This window comes from Limanda limanda, chromosome 11 (genome assembly GCF_963576545.1).
Source record: "Limanda limanda chromosome 11, fLimLim1.1, whole genome shotgun sequence".
Lineage (NCBI taxonomy): Eukaryota > Metazoa > Chordata > Actinopteri > Pleuronectiformes > Pleuronectidae > Limanda > Limanda limanda.
Window position 1 is genome coordinate 16,789,648 of NC_083646.1, and position 18,190 is coordinate 16,807,837.

At 40.9% G+C, this 18,190-nt stretch overlaps 1 protein-coding gene across 4 annotated transcripts in view; it reads right to left on the reverse strand.

The window, feature by feature from the left end:
• Nucleotides 1-18,190, reverse strand: part of LOC133014497 (focal adhesion kinase 1-like) — a 59,293-nt gene that overhangs the window by 38,025 nt on the left and 3,078 nt on the right. For 3 of the 4 annotated variants that reach the window (XM_061081761.1, XM_061081763.1, XM_061081760.1), the window contains exons 2-3: nt 635-912; nt 377-543 (exon numbers count right to left, since the gene is read on the reverse strand). In XM_061081761.1, coding sequence (XP_060937744.1) covers nt 377-543; nt 635-868 — 401 coding nt within the window. In that variant the 5' untranslated portion in view covers nt 869-912. Of the gene's footprint in view, nt 1-376; nt 544-634; nt 913-1,024; nt 1,121-18,190 lie in introns of those variants that run through there. The other variant, XM_061081762.1, reaches the window with a different exon arrangement.

The window sequence follows — 18,190 nt, forward strand, 5'->3', positions numbered from 1 at the left end:
CCAATTCATGCTTCTGTGTTGAAGCTACGCTGTAGCCTACATGTAGACGTGTACCCTACGCAGAGCCTTGACAGTAATTGATCTTCAACATCTATCAGCTCCAACTTCAACATGGTCAGCTTAGTAACACTCGCCATTGTTCTGAAGTAAACAGTGATGCCAGAGAAGTTGTAAAGAAGTGGACCAAAAACCGGAAGACACTCAACACTAGCAGTAGAAACTCTACTGCCACTAGTGTTTCTGCAGTGTAATTGCAGCACAACTTAAACAGACAACTATAAATGCTCAGCCCTGTGCGTAGGCTACATGCGCACGTACGCCGTGGCTTTGATGCAGAAGTATGAATCAGAAACATTGAATCTTATTGTAGTTCTACCTCCACTCCTCCTGGGGATGCTGTTTCTCATATTTCTCCCGGACATGAGACACGCCCAAATCTGGGTGTAACCAATGGAGAGCATCAGAGTGCAGATGGGTCAGACGGAGACCCAGAGAGGACACACAGCGCAATTTGTGGATCTCCGCTATCTTCTGGATAACACCCTGTTAAAACAGCGATAAATAAAGGAGAAGTTGAGGATTGAGAAAATGACAATGGAAAGATGGAAAGAAAAGAAACATTTGTGTGACTTACCCTGACATCGGTGGCATCTCCATGCCTGATATTACTAGCCCAACTACTTGGTTCACTATTTGTCTCAAAGTAATGGAAGATCTTGAGCACCCGGTCCATGGAGCCAGCGGGGCGCTCGAGGCCACCGGCAGAGCCGCTGGTACCAACGCCAGGCATCCCGGACCGGGATTTCACCCCACAACCACCCGCTGCCGAGTGATTGAGGTTGGGCTCCAGGAAGGAAGACGACGCCATGCCTGACTCAAATGCTGCTGCTGGGGCTAACTGTCCGTCATATTCTGAAAAAGAGAAGCAAATACATATAAGGTCAAAAAACATGACTTCATAGTTGACTAGTAATCTGTGAAATTATCATGACACAAAACAAGCTGCATTATTAATCAGTAATACATAAAGAGAACTCGGGCAGAACAAATCCAGGTGGAGAAGAGACAGTAAAACTGGGACGAAACTCAACAAACGGCTGTCGTTAGTGAGCAGGAAAACAAGCCTGCTGGCATTGAACTGCATCTAAATGAGCCAGTGTGATGAGGAGGGGTTAACCAGACAGTCAGTCAGCAAAAGAGTCAATATAACCCTGCAGAACACCGACTCAAGGTCTTTTCCGAAGGACCTATTGGACTCGCCGTTCCACATAAATCAGGCGAGTTTCGATAAATAAATAAATCTTAGAGCAGCTCCAGTCACTCAGTGGTCTGATTATTCAGTCCTCACTGCAGTGGAGAGCGGAACTAGCCAACAGGCAAAAGCCATATTTGAACTCTTTCTGAAGCACATTTACTCTGCCCTGCCTGCGTGGCTACTCAGCTACACTTTGCAATCTGGTGGTTTGAAAAAAAAAAATCCGGCTAGACATGCTAAAGTCTGCCGTAGGAGGATTACTTAATTTCTGCGGACACACTTTAGTGGACTGGGATCGGCTCTGGCTCATGTTGCACAAGTCTTCTGCCAACACTAGTTGATCTCTGTTTCCAACATCTAGAAAAAGATGTGACAAATTTGACAGTGACACTGATTAATCAACAGTATTTAATGTGGATCAGACAAGTTCGTCAGTGTATGTCCAAGTTCCAATCACTTTCTATGTCAGTAACTCGATACTACTATTAGGTGGAAGTCTAAATAATAATTTATACGGATAAGATGAGCCTACAAAACCACAAGAAGTCTCATTGACTATATTTAGAGTATTGCAGTGCTAAATAAATGCAAACCAAAACTAGAATGGCACTCGGTGGAGAGCATAAAGGCCCAGCAATCCCCTTATGATGACACATTCAAAATCACCAGATCCACATTTGTATTTGAAACTGCACCAAATTGAAGACACTCATAAGTATCAGTCCCCTAAACATGTCCGATTTTTTTTGTCAATGGTTAAGAAGTGTAAAAAATACCCTGGATCGGCCCTATGATCCAGATCTAGACCAAAATTGGATGTGTTCTTCCCTGACCCATAACGCATCCTTCAACTAAGTTATGTGGTAACCCATCCAGTATTTAATGTGCAATCTTGCTTACAAACAAACCAACCAACAAACAGGGGTTGAAGCATAACCTGCTCGGCAGAGGAAGGGACAAACCATCCTGCTAGAAATTCTTCCATTTTTCTCTCTGCTTCCTTTTAACCCATTGACCCCCTTTGAAAGTTGTTCACGTAACACCTTCTTTCTACTGCAGGTTTATCGTAACATGTCTTGAGAGACTCGCTCTCTGCAGCTCCCTGTTATTCCTGTGTCATATTGTGACTGTGTGGATATCCCAGCAGGCCTTGTTGAGTCATCGTCACTCCAGTGACTGGCTTCAGCTAAATGTGAATTCAGTCTGTCACGGTGGTGAAACAAGTCTGAGAGAATATTACCATGGCTCATTTCCAGAGTGGTGGATGTTATCAAAAACAAAATTATATCACAAAATACCTGTTTAAAATTGAGTCAATCAGTCAATTTTTCAAAACTCCCAAACGGTGTTTGACTGTTACCGTCGACCCTGGTTGTTTCAATACTGTTCAGTAGTGAGCCAAATAAATCATATCAGCAGTATTGTGCTAAGGTCACAGCCAGAAGGCTCCATACTGAGGAAGGAGGAAATACAGCAACAGAAGTATAGAAACTGATCCAGGGAAAGTTTGCTCAGCACTTTTAACAGCTTGACTTACAGTTGACTTTTCAAAGACAGCACAACAGAAGTGTGCATCTTGAAACTTGACTCAGCATTATCTTAAGAACTGGCTGTATCAAAAGAGAGAGAGAGAGAGAGGGAGTGTGTGTGTGTGTGTGTGTGTGTGTGCGTGTGCGTGTGCGTGCGTGCGTGCGTGCTTGCACGTGTGTGTGTATAATACTGCGGTTGTGTGCGATACACATTATTACAGATGTGTGGAGAGTCAATGCGCTCGCTTCCTTTTTTAGTCTATACTCTCGAGATTGTCGTGACATCTCACTGCTCATTGCATTCATATTATCAAACTCATATTTGTGTTATTTACCTTATTGTTCTATGAATCAATCACATCTTCTTACATCCACTTGAGATGTGTATACTTTGAATATTGTAAGAATGGTGACTGGACACATTTTCTTTTCTTCTGATAATAATAATAATAATGATTATAATAATGATAATAAATTCTTTTTTTTTTTGAAAATATTTTTCTCATACAGGAGAATTGATGAACTGAGGTCACTGAGATCCTCATTTGAGGCTTTATTACAACAGATTAATGCAGATTTAGATTAAAATAAAAATGTCACTTAAACACAATTACCAACATCATCCACTTGAATGATACTACAGTACCTTGGCTGTGATACTACTGGATTATTAGATGGCGTTATAATCCCTCAAACAGAATGTGCCAGTGCTCTCAGTCCTTTAACAGTACCACTACATAACTCCTTTATAAATACAGATATAAAAGGTGCAATTTATGGCATTGCACTGCTATTTGGTCATGAAAATCATATCAGTAGGGTTTTGTTGAGCAGATCACTTATAGTCACTGTCACTTTAATAGTTGCTGCTTTTATTTTACAACCGTAGTGAAGTGCTTGAAAAAGAAGATGGTTTAAACTCTGAACCATTCCAGTTGTTGTTGGCACTATATTTGCAGTGCAGGTGCATTAAACCTTGTTTTTACTTCCTCCTAAAAATATAAGCTTCTGGACCAATCTGATTCTTTAGATGATTTTTATAACTACGCAAAGCAAAAATATGCAAAGATCAATTTTCTGATTAATCTTACAGACACAATACAATGCAGTGCACAGCTCATCATTTTAATTGAGTAACGTTTACCAATAACAACCACTACTGTTTCACATGATTGACAAATGTCACTAGATCCAATATTACTATCACTGTGCAACTGTATGAATTCCTACTGTGCGAGAGAGCAGATGTCCGGTTGTTTTTAGTGCACATCAGAGTTAAAAATCGAGCAAACACATTAAAATTATGTTGACTACAAAAATGTTTTCTTAATTCAGAAAATCAAGATTTGCTGTACAATATACCATTAATGATACATTTATCACAAAACCTTATATGTCCACATAAAGATCTGTTGCAGTTGCCCAACACAGTTGTTTTAACAGCACCAGTTCTGGCTTCCATGCCTCCTCTCAGGGGGGCAACTTTGAAAAATGTATTGGGGACATTATTTTGACTGGAACTCATTTTTAAATAGAAGCAGTTTCACCAGGGGAGAAACAGAGTCACAAACCACAGTCAGCCATCTGCTGCTGCTCACTCATTCAGTAATCAGATTAGATGTTAAGCAAATATTGTTCACAGCACACAGGGACACAAACACAATAGTGGTGCAAAAAACAACACGTAACCTTAACCTAAGTACTACATAGAGCTTAATGAAATCCTATTAGAAAAGTGGGCATTCCTACATGTTGTACATACAGCTACTTATTGCTGTGCTGTACATCACATGAAGGGAATGTAGTGTAGTAACTGTTTCTAAGAAGTCTTTATCAAAAGAGCGTCAGTAGATATGACCTGCAAATTAAGCTACCAGCGAGTTTGTGATGGAGTAAGGGAAATTTCAATGGAGGTGGAAATAAAATGTTAAAAAAGAAAGTCAGCATGTTGATGTCGTTTCAAACTCACAGCAGACATTAAATTGGAAGAATACAAATATGTCAGGATGAAAAAGAGGTACCATACACGTAAACACGTCACCTGAAAGACTGTGAGATTCTGACTGCATGCTCTACAGGGCCCCACTTTTTCTGAGTCCATATCTGAAAACTTCTTTAGAGGCCATATAAACGCAATTTTTTATTGATGCTGTCCCAACCGAGTACCTAGCAAAATTGATTCAGGGCAGTAAACCATATGGATCCTAAGCTGCAATAATGAATGTCTTAAAAACAGGACAAATGAAACCATATCTCACTGCACCACTTTCTACTCAGCAGAACTGCACTAAATCCCCACATGCATGCTCTCACCGCCTCACAAGAGAGGAATCAAATCAACTAGGCCATGGAGGCAGTCAGCAGGGGTGCAGGCTGCTGCCAGGCCCACCGCCACCCCCTCTCTCTCTCTCAGTGGGGCTCCACTGACTGACACTCAGCCTGTTAAACCACAGAAGGCTGGAGTTGAGCTCTGTCCCGTAGCAGCAGCAGCAGGATGGTTTATCTTCTCGCTTAGCTGGTATCTGGGTTACTTTGGTTAGCACAATCCTAAGGGGAGCCTGGGATGCTTTGGGTTGTTTTTTTTTACCGCCCCCCCCTCCTCTCGTTCCTCACATTTATCCCTTCTTTCATGTCCTGCTTTATAAAGTGTGCATCTTCTCCCCTCTTTCATTTCCCACATCCCAATTCTCCTGGAACTTCCCTCTTTCTGCATCCCTCTCTCTTCATCTGCAACTCTTTTCCTCCCCACCTTGCTTAATCTCCTCCTGCCACTCGTCACACATGCTCGCAGACCTTTTAGTTCCTGCCTTCACATCTCCATTTCATCCTCCCGTCCTATTGAACCACCTCTCTTCCTTCCTCCCTCTCATCTTTCGCTCATCCTCAAACAATTTCCTCTAACCTCCCCCTCTCTCTTCCTCTCACTCTCTCATTGAGGCGACTGAATAAAGCTTGACACTGGTTTTTTATCAACATACCTGACACGCCATGTGACTGTTCAGTTCTGGTCTTCATGTCACTTCCACTTTCTACAATGTGCCGAACCAACCCAGGAAGCTGCAATAAGAGTCTGTGTGTGTTTGTGTGTTTGTGTGTGTGTGTGTGTGTGTGTGTGTGTGTGTGTGTGTGTGTGTGTGTGTGTGTGTGTGTGTGTGTGTGTGTGTGTGTGTGTGTGTGTGTGTGTGTGTGTGTGTGTGTGTGTGTGTGTGTGTGTGTGTGTGTGTGTGTGTGTGTGTGTGTGTGTGTGTGTGTGTGTGTGTTCTGCGTTGTTCCAATGACATGAAAGCTTGAAGGGCGAGTGAACACCACCTCCCACCACTTATATTCGCTGTAACCTTGGCGAACAGAGAAGGATTCTCCACTGTTGCTCAGTTGGTTCAGCCGAGGCTTGAACCAAAAGAAAAAGGAAACTTTGCGATTCATTCACTACATTTTCCAACTAGGAGGCTATGTTTGCTGTTGGTCTGTTTGTGAACAGGATTACACAAAAACAACTCTACCGATTTCCTTGAAACTTGGTGAACGGGTGGGATGTGGACCAAGGAAGACCCTGTTAACTACACGAGTTGTTTCTAAACAGAGTCACAATAGCTAATGGGAGAGCGGAACAGCTGATGGTGCTGTCAATGCAACGGTAAACATTATGAGGCCATTATACTACAACCTCAGCTAGCCCCTCTCCATTTTGTCTACATCTGCTCCCCTATGAGCTCACATGAGAGACATGAGGTGATGTGTTGCTGCCTCTGGAGAAATAATCGTAATAATATCCTGCAGTGATTGATGCACTCTCTGGGCAGTTTCAGCAACCTGTCATGCTGTAGCTGTACTGAAAATGGAGCTTCTGGGAAATGTCAAAACAAATCTTAAATATGCAGCACTTTTTTCATTGTCTGATTAATTATATGGATATAAATTATAACATATGATCAAAATGTCTCCCAAAACCCAGAGTTTTAAGTATACAAAATAGATCCATGCCAGTGTCTGATCCTGACTTCACAAAGCAGTAGATATACCGCTCATGTTAACTGAGTCCAACCCACTGTCATGATGAATTAAAGCTTATTTTTCATTCATATATAACGATATCGGAAGAAAGACAGGTGCACTGTAATTATAAAGCTGAATATTTTATCATCAATGTTTCCGATCTATCTTATTAATATTTAATAAAATGACCCGTGGACAGTAAACAACAGCATATTTAACTACAGATTTTAATATTCTCTATTACTGAGGTTTGCATTTAGTCTGTGGTATGAAGCATGTTTGTATCGATATTCTTTTAAGTACATACTTGGTAGGGGATGCTGTGCATAGATGCAAGCCCCCTTGCTCCAGCAGAGAGGGATACAGCCGCTGTTTTCCATTTGTGCTGTGAGGGGACAGTTCCAGATCTAGCCACAGGTCTCCAGACAAATCTCTTGAATCCCGAGTACAGCATAGAGCGCAAGACTGGCTGCTGATGTGGCTGGTTTGCTACCAGGGAAAATTCCTAGTTTTTCAAATTTAAATAAACTAGCGATGTGCAAAATGAGATATCCAAAAATATTCCCAAAAAAGCTTGGTTACAGGGGTCACAGCATGGTTACAGGGGTGCTAATATCCATTTATAACTTTTAGCCACGAGACAGCCACAGGAAATGCAATAGAGAAAAAAAGAAAAATCAATCAAAGACAGTTTCCCGCAGGGTTGTAATTCCAGTAAAGCAGACAGCCCGGTGAGAGGAAACAGAGGATGTCAAATATTCTTTGTACTATAAAATGTGGTGACACAGCAAGTAAACCCACAAGAGGTTGAGAGAACACTAGTCCGTAACTGACAACTCTCTAGCATCCGCTCCACTTCTGCATCACTCCACGATAGATGCAGACATTGATCATCCGGCTCCAATTCCCGTTGATAGAGATGCTCAAAATGTTTTACCTTAAACAATACTGGGATAAACGTCAGACTCAGCTTCTCACAATGGTCCAGCATGCAGAAATGATCCAAATCAATAAAGGACAGGCTTTCTTTCGCTCTTCTGCCATACTAAAACTACTGAATTCACAAAAAACGAATGTGCAGTATCTGGTGCAGGAATCCGAGTTGCTGATCACAGGACTGTGACAACCTCTTCTACGTCTTGCTAAAACACAATGTTACTTCAAGACTTGTGGAAGTGGCTTGGGGTCCAGGTCTCAGTCATCAATCCGTCCCAATTTATGTTATGAACTTTAGTCCCACCAAATTCCTTTACCATTGTGCAATGCGATATGTAATGATCCCTGTAAGGCAGGTCTTTCTTCGCTTCTTCCTGTCAGGGAGATTGAGCCTTCTGGGCTGCAGCAGATTCAGTAAGTTGCCCAAGGACACTTCACCAGGGTGTAAGCTTCACAAAACAAGACATTCAAGCCAGGCTTCTGTGGCTGGGCTTGGACTCTCTTCCAATTAAGCTCTGCTGCAGTCCACTAAATCCCCAATAAATATCAAATGCAGGTCTTCCGTGGGGCTGCTGATTCAATTAATCAATCCTTGATGTGAAATTCAAAGAAGGCAGCTGCCCTGAAGCAATGAGTCTCAAGTCGCAGGTTACAAAATAACTCTGCAGCCCTTGCTGGCAAAGTAAAAGTCAGCAAAGTAGAATTTTCCAAGAGAGTAGTAGTTTGGTCGGTAAATCCAAAATGTTGTCTCAAGGAGATGGAAAGACGTATTAGAAAAAGCAGAAACTGGCCTCAGTGAATATAGAGATGAAATGTAGGGCATAGAGGGGCGTAGAGAAATGGAGCAGAGTGAACGTAAGGTATGAGAGTGGCCGACGCAGAAGGGAAAAGGGAGAGAAAAGATGGGGAAAGAAGGATGTACAAAGGAGAAAGATGAGGCACAGCGAGACTAAAAGATGAGCTTTGAAAGAGCAGAATTATGAAAAAAGAGAGCCACTTAAAAAGACAAGAAAGGGAAAAGAGAAGAAAGAGAGAGCGGCGAAATCCCAGGAAGAAGAAGATCCCCACATCCTCCGAAGCGTTCCCACAATGCTCTGAGCCTGTAGGAGTAAACCAGGTCATAGCAGGTGTCTGATGTCAGAGACAGACATAAAGCGACAGCGTCCTGAAGGGCGAGGTAGAGTGATAAAAACAGCAAAGGACAAAAAAAACAAAACAGAAGCTTGGATTCAGTCAGACAGGATGATGAATAAATATGAAGAGAAAAGAATGTCACAGGAGTCGCTTGGATAAAAATAATTGATGCAGTAAATCCTTATGGAAGTCAGTCATTTGTGTATTGTTCCGTCTGGCATCTGAAGGCTTTCCTCTACAGCAGCGGCAGGGCAACTAGATCGCAACATCATTTCCAACCTTAAACTCACACAAATACTGCCGCAGCCACACACACACGCACACAGTATATCTAGCGCAATCCTTGAGCAGTCAAATGAGTGCAGCATAGAGACTGTACAGTGAGAGAGTATGTGCTTAAGCCAGAGAGAGAGGGAGTGAATGTACACAAGAATGCATTCGGTTTGGGTAAGCAGGAATGCGATTGTGCACATACATATCTGAATGTGTATGTGCGATATACTCAAAGTGAGTTTGTGCATATGCAAGCAGAGTGTTTCTCCTCTGCTGTGTTTTCAGTATAGGCTGCTGTTACCACGCTGCGAAAAAGGCTGCTCCACTAACTAACAGGCAGGAGGGGTGTGTGTGTTCGTGGAGGGCAGAGAAGGAGAGGGAGGAGAGACAGAAATGTTGTAATAGAGACTTGATGCAGTTGAAAGAGAGCAAACTGGTAGGACAGTACTTATAAATATATTATAAATATGCCATAGGATGACGCTGTTCAAACAACAATACAACTTTAACAAACAGGTATAGACACACACACACACACAAGGATTAGAGCTTAGCTACTGAAAAATTACATTCCACTCTTTGACCCCTTACAACTCGTAACTTCTTTGTCTGTCTCTTTCTGTCCGTCTCTGCAGGCCACGGGTCACTGCTGCCCTCTGTCCTCCCTCGTCTCCTTTTCACACACATTTCACCGGCTTCTGCAGCAGCTTATTTCTTCATCGGCAGTAAAGCACTCTGACATTCAATTTGTCTGATGTGCCAGAGATGGTCGAAAACACTTTACAGCTACACGCCTCGAGCTGCAAAACACTGACAACAATGACCTGATGCAGATCATTAAAATTGTAGGTTTTGCTTTGGATAAGATTAATTAGAAATTAAATATGTTATATGTCCAAGAACCCTCACATGATTCACAATAGCCTATTAATAACTGATCCCCCGAATCAGCAGGACAACATTGTTTGTCGGTACCTTTCGAAACTGAAACAAATCAGGGCTGAAAAATGAATCTCTTTTATACTTAAACCACAAGTGGCACTTAGATTGTGTAGAAACTAAAAAACCACAACTCCAGATGTCTTCTTTTGTGTTTTAAGTCTTATCACCATTTAAAATTGTTAGATGACATGAATTCTGTCCTGGCAGAGATACAGAGGCTAAATGTTATGTTCACTATCCTCGCCACTCAAAATAAGCTAGCAAATAATCAGTGTTTTCAGCATTACCGAGTGTTTTCAAAGGGATGTTAAAGGTTCCAGCTGCTCCCTTTGACCACTCTGTACACTGGGTACCATGCTGCTTTTACTTTCCACCAAACTTAGAGAGCATCATCTCATTATAAGTTTCAGTTAACCTCAAACTTGACCTCAACTTTGGCAACTCAAGAGAGTGGCTAGGTTTACGGTTAAGATGTAAATTGTGTTTCGGTCCTTAGGAATGATACACTCCTGGCTCCAAATAGACAACACCCTGCTGGAAGACAAAGGACCAACAGTTACCTAGCAACAGCCATGGAGACAGGTTAGAGCTAAGGACCATAAGATAGCTTAAATATAACTCAGATATCATTCAGCTCTACCTCCATCCATACCATAAAACAGGCACACTGGCCTTGTTTGAGTCAAGACTTAGACCAAATAAGTTTTGTTTTAATAAAATAAAAAAAGAAGAGTTTAATTGAATGGAAGACATCATGTCTGTTCACACTGAAAGTTACATTGAATTAAAAAAACTTCTGACAGAAGAAAGGCTGATGCATGAATTCACACACACACACACACACACACACACACACACTGGAGAAACAAACAAGATGTTGTGTGTTGTTGTACTACCTGTCATCTCATTAGGCATGCTATACATGTTTTGCCTACACCTGCAAATGGCTGCGTATCTCACATGGCGTTCTCATCTCTTTCCACTTCCTGTCTGTTGACTGTTTTTAAATCCCCTTTGCGGTAAACAACAACAACCTCCAGGCTGCAACCTTCCCTCTAAAAAACTCAAGTTTTTACAATTGTTGGGACTGTGCAGTCACACATTTGTGAAGGGAACGTTTGCAATAAATCATTCAAATATATATATATATATATATATATATATATATATATATATATGTCATGTATAAGTGAGAGTCATTGTAATACAGCATTGTACTACAGCTTGCCTAGACGTGACACAATAGCACCTGAATAACGTGGTGTCTCTTTTTAACGAAACCCCAACAAATTATATAAATTAAGTGAGATAAAGTGTTCAAAGATGTAGATTAAGGAGGTTTTCATGTACTGTGATCCAAGTCCAATTTCATGAGCGTCTCCTATCCCTCCACAACATGACAAAAAGGGAGCTCAAAGGTGGAAGAGAATGGATGAAAAGATAAAAGAATAAAGCTAGAATGGCATTTTGTAGCGCACAATCCCTTTAACTTCAATCAAGCCCCGCCACATTGCTCACTCAGATATCAGTACTCTGAATATGCATGATATTTTTCATTAATATCCATGAATTATTCCCTACAAACTTCACAAAAGTGCCTAACAATGTCTTATAAATGTTAAAGAAAGTGAAGAAAAAAAAACAAGAACCCAGATCTGCCCCCTTAATCACATCCTCTCCAAAAGGTAATGAGTTTACTCTGCCCTTCCAACAAGTTTCAATAAAAATTGGTTCAGTGACTTTTACGTAATTAGACAGACAAACAGCAATGAAGATATAACCTCCTTGGCAGATGCAATAAAGAGCTTTTAAGTAGATGATGATGATGATGATGATGGTAGAGGCGTAAACAGAAGAAGTGAGCCAGAAAAGTCTCAATCACGTCTTGACGACAAACAAATTGTCTCTGGAGCAACAGCAATACTTTGGGGTTTCCAGTTTAGAGAGCAGGCCGAGAGTCTGTCTTCTGTTCACTGTTTACAGTTTAATGAGTTGAACACAAACAGTGATACGGAGATATTGTAGGTGTTTTAGGTCCAGACAACATTTTGGCTAATCACTATTACCAGTTATCTGCACATGAATGCAAATAAATTAAAAAGCTGATCACTGATGCATTTCAGTCAATGTGTCCTTCCTCTTTTACCTGAGGGCAATCAAAGTCGGCTCAAACGTGATTGGTCAAGATGAAACCAGGAGGCCACTGGCCACATAATCTTGTCACTCACATAGAGATTCTACATATTCATGTGAAATGTGTTTATAGAGATTAGAAAATATCAAGATAGCAGAGCTAAGATAAATGCAACCATTGGCAGAAAGAACACTCTGATTTGCCATAAATTACGAATTACAGTAATAATAACATTGATCGCTTATCACAATGATCATTTTACTTTTATGTTCACGAATGACTAATTACTTATAATTCAACGTATAACTACAACAGTTCCACTAAAGAGGACATTCATCACTTGTTAAGTCCAACTGTCCAATCCACATGATTACAGTGTTGGGCTGCTCGATTATGGAAAAAATCATAATCACGATTATTTTTGGCAAAAACGAAATCACGATTATTCAAACGATTATTAATATGTGCCCTTATTTTATTTTATTTTTTTAAATGACTAACCGGAAGTACCAGTCACTTCCAGTTCCGGTAAACACCGATTACGGCTGCGTGTCTTATTCCTCTGTGAAACCATGCAGGATATCGGTGCCTGGGTGGGGGGGGGCTTTGAGGATCATCATCATTTACCCCCGAACCCCGACATTGAACGGGTTCCATACAACAACAAGCGGAGAATCGCGAGCTGACCCGCGCGGGTCCGGTGTGAACAGCCGGCGGCTGCGCGCTGGAGAATAGACGCTGCGCGGCCGCTACACTGTGTGGTGCTGCTGCTCGTCGGATTCAAAGAGTCGATCCCGGATATGTCGGTCCCCACACTCACAACTCGCCTCCTTCACTTCACAGCTGCTTGAGAGTGAGGGCCAGTCAGCGGGGCCGCGCTGAATGCTTTGGGGGAGGGACTGAATTGCGCATGCGCGTCTCTTTAGAAAAAAATGCCAAATAATCGTTTCAACTCGATTATAGTAGTTTGGAGATCGTTTGACCCAATAATCGTAATCACGATTATATTTCGATTAATTGAGCAGCCCTATTACAGTGCTTCACTGCTTTGTTTGACAGACAAGGGTCCATTTCTTATCCCACTGAGCAGATCCACTGCTTTCAGCCCATTTCCTGCTTTTGCATTGAATCTACGCCGTTCTCCGGAGTAACCTGAATGTAGATGTGTACCCTACGCAGAACCATACACCTGACGTGCACCTCCCCAAGGATGTGACCCGAGTCGATGCACATCGTAAGGTCTGTACCCTGTCGCCTCGCATTACCGGCAGACAGTATTTGCAGAAACTCCTGCTCCACTCAGTTTAATGTTCTCAAAAACCATGTCCTCTGACGTCTTTTTTTTCTTAGTTTTAGTCATTTAAGAAAAAGCCATTTATCAAACATCTATCAACCCCAACTCCAACACTCGCCATTGTTCTGAAATAAACATAGACCCCAGAGAATTACTAAATAAGCAGACTGGAAACTGGGAGAAACTCAACACAGTAGCATAGAAACTCCACGGCCACTAGCCTTTCGGTGTAATTGCAGATCGACACACACAAACACCTACGCAGCTATGAATCCTCACAATGGCATTGGCCCCGTGCATAGGCTACATGCGTACCTACAGCGTAGCTTCGATGCAGAACCATGAATAGGCCTTTACATGTTTGTCAGCACTGACCAACCCCTGACTGGGCAGCAGCTCTAATGAATCAGGATCAGGAGGATCTGATATGAGCCACATTCCAGACGGCCGGAGGGAGCGAGAGTCATGACATGGCAAATTATATATATATGCTCTGTCATTCTGTTACTACACCTACTGGGTTCATTCAGCCCAAATCAAATCTGTTTCAGAACCCTCAGTCGGCTTCCTCTCACTGCTCCTCTATCTCATCTTCTCACTGGCTCTGTGCTGCATTATCATGTCACCGAAATGAGCAACATGATGAAATGTCCAACCCTGTGAAGCTATGCTGACATCTGTTACTAAGCAACAGCCACGAAGCAGGACTGATTGAGGAGGCTGCCAGGGCTTTGTCTTATGATATATGAAAGATAAAAGCTCTGTCCCAGTTTTACATGACCCATTACTACTGTGCATTCTGAGCTATATTCCATCACCTAAAGTACGCTCTTGATACAGACAGTATGCAGGAAATGAAAAGTACTTCTTAGTAGGAAAGAAACTAAAAAATGCAACTGATACCATATTAGATTTTTATTCTGAACAGGTTTTGAGTGTGAACACTGAAATGTTCTATATATCAATGTAATGCTCATTCATTGCAGTGACCTAACACATAATTAATCTACTTTTTTTAACAAGTGTTTGTCTTTCTCTGTCCACAACATCCACTCAGGATCAAAATTCTGTCTTTCAACTTATACGAACAATAATGCGATATTTATTGTGGTATCAGCAATATTGACTGATGTGAAAATGTTATCTTGATGTCATTTGGTCAGATCGTACACAGCCACATAATGATGTTTTTGAGTTTGACCAGAATAAGAACACAATATTAAGTGTATTAATAAACTCTATGTGTTACTGAGATACAACCCACACATACATGTTACTTGGTTTGATTCACGGTTGTACAGTGTGTGTTCCACTGCCATTCCACATAATTTCCTCTAATCACATAATCCAATTTGTTCCTGGCACAGTTGTGTCCAAAATGTTGGCTACAAGGAGGATGTTATTAACAAAAAGCAACACAACAGCAGCAGTAGCATTATTCTCTCTCTTGCTAAGTCTGTCTCTATATTCACTCATGACTAATGAAACATTTAAAGCATTGACACACTGAGCCATATTAAATCCTGGACAGGCAGAACATTAGGCAAAGAAAGCTCCAGCGTGTATTGAAATTGTTCATGGTGTTAAAAATATACCTATAGCACTACTGCCCTAGAAATTAAGTGACACATTTTCCCTACACATTTACGTCTAGTTTATACAGTTACTGTAGTACTGGAATGTTTCAAGCAGCAGAAGTGTCACAACATGCTCATCACCACTCGTACATATTTTGGTAAAAAGACTTCCTTTTCTGGTTCCAAACAATCCTCTTGACCGAGACATTTCCTCTGTGAAACAAGGAATTGACCTCGATCTAAAGCCAACTTTGATCTTTCACATCCACAAATAATGACCCCAGACGAGAACCTGTTATTAAAACAGCGCTGAAACATCTGTCACTAGAAACAGCTTAAAACATTTTCACTTGCATAAACACTTCTCCCTCCTACTCGATCACATTTTCCACCTCATGCTCTCAGCCTTTTCTCGCTCTCCTTTTCCCTCTCTCTCTCTTTCTCTCCCACTCAGTGTAGAAAACTACTGCCTCTGGCTGTAAAGCGTGGAGGCTACAGTACAGCTGACACCCTGCTGAGGGCATTGCACAACTCCATTCTCATCAAGAAAACAACAACAGCCTTTTTGCCGCTCCTCAGCACAGATCTATTAGAATGCAGAGTGCACTGAGTGCGACATCAGAGCGCAGAATAGAGTCACCACAGTGGCAGCTTCAGCTTTAATGAGGTAGCTGTCATTGTAAGGAGAAGCTCTAACAACATTATTGTGGTATTTGGACGACTGCAGTGATACCAACGTGAGGCAGAGGACTTTCTGGTGTATACCAAGGCCCCTTTTTCACATCTGAATTTTCATGTGTGGCAGAAGAATTTACATCACCAAACATTTTACCTTGGTATCTGTTACCACATGTGTTGATAATATTCATGGACCCTCAATATAATGCAAGGAAGGCCACCCTGTTGGTTCATGTATGTGTGCACACTCAATCAAATGAAGCTGTACGCTCAACATCAGTGCTTGAACATTAATACACATTCCAATTCATCAATATGAATCCGGAGTCCAAGAGCACACAGAGCATTCCTCCAAACAAAACCACATGCCCCATTTTTAATACAATATAATCTACTGCAAAGACTTGATTAAGTTATTATATTTTCAGGCAATGATAAAATATTGGATTATTTAAATATAAAGATTTTCCGATACCAGCATCAGAAATGCCTTTTTTATTTATTTCCAGGCGTTAGCATTAACCAGAGCTAACTATAATGTCAGCGATATAGTAATATTTAATGCTGGAAAGTCCCACAGATAAAGTAGCAATGTGTACCATTTGCAAGACTATATTTTCAAGCTATTTAAGGTAGAAAATTGTTGTGTGTTTCTAGATATACTTATTGTGTTGCTTTTCAGTTATGACTGTCGGTTATGACTGTTTGTTTTTCAAAGGATTTAACCTGAGCAAGGCCTGACAACAAAGACAACAATCATCACTTCCGACAGGATTAGTAGCATAAAGCCGTTAATATACAGTATTCTGATTTTGTCATGTTATCGTCATGAATCCATACTCTGCATCCCCAGAATGGGAATCAGTATCAGGAAGGGAAAGGGCTATCTGAACATATCTAGTTAAACAATAAAAATCTTAATAAAAGACACTCAAAGAAATTAGCAGAAATTTGTTAGATACTAAACATAATAAATCCAGAAGTTTGACCAACTTAGGATAAACTATCAGATCCCAACTCTGATACTTTTCCGAGTCATTCTAACATGAGTTATTTCAAGCAAATGATGATGTTATTAGACGGGTCTATTTATTGGTGAAATTAGCCAAATGAATAATGTCCTAATGGGTCAGTTATTAGTACCTTTATCCGCTTCATTTGAAAAGGAGCAGGTATTAGGAATCAAACTGTTTTTACACGGGTGAACTGCAGTAATGGACTCTTATAGATTTATGACCCCTCGTTATTGCTGCCTTCCTCTGAATTCACAGATTTATAGTTTGATTTTTTTTACACCTACCCTCTTTTTCTCTTTTACACAAACAAGCCTTTTTTACAAGCTGTTTTATGGCTCTACCTCAGCATGCAGCGCAAGGCAACTGAGTTAATGTTCAGATATTCACAAATACGCTGATCTAAACCACCATGTCTCTGGGGTCTCACAGAAACGTCACATCTCTGAATTCTTTCTGGAAGTGAGAAGTCAGGATCGTGCTGTAGAATACCCACAGATTTTTATATATCGCCTTTATTTAAACTTAAAATAAATAATAATGTGTACAAATTTAATATCGACTGATTTAAAAAAAAAAACTTGATGTAAATTTAGCCATATCGCTCCCAGCCCTGTTACTACTTTGGTAGTAAAGAGAGGGTATCGTCACTTCTTCATCTGCTTTTACTCAGGAGACAATGAATGATACTGAAATTATCAGTTTGACTTCCTATTACCATCTACACCAGTGAGATAAACATCAGCTAGAAAACCTGGCACAGGATTTTCCACGCCCAAACAGATGTTGCAAATGCACGTGGCTTTTTAGAAGCAGATGTTCTAATTACCTATATATTTGATTTGTTTCCATATCACTGAGAATAAAAGTGATGTCAGCCATTGGGGAATGTCAAATATGTCACATAAACTTGCTTAGTGTAACCATACCTATACAATTCACATAACATCCAGAACCTTATGTAAACCTGGTGAGGAAAACTCTTTTGAGGATCTGTGATATGAGTCATTTCACAATCAAAGTGCCTGGCAGTGAGTGCTAACCGCAGGGCACAAGTTAAACAAAATTGTAAGCTATGAATGCAAATCGGGGAAGACTGATGATGACACAACATGAGCACATGTTTCCAGTCATCCTTTCACTGGTGTTTCCAGACAGAGCTGCTGTATTGTCCCGTTGAAAACCACCGTTCCAACAAAACCTGGGTTCTTTTCAGACTTCGGACTGGGAACTGAACAGGTGTAAATATGCTCAATATTAAAATCACATTTGTTTTCTATTATTTGTAATTTGACAACTTCTTCCAGGACAGGTCATGAATGAAAGAATCAGCTGAAGAGCAAAACTAAATGTAAAAGGCAACTTCAAAATTCAGAACTGTGTCCGACAATGCTTTTTTTGCCGTGTGTGATACTTGTCAGAAAGAGTGAAG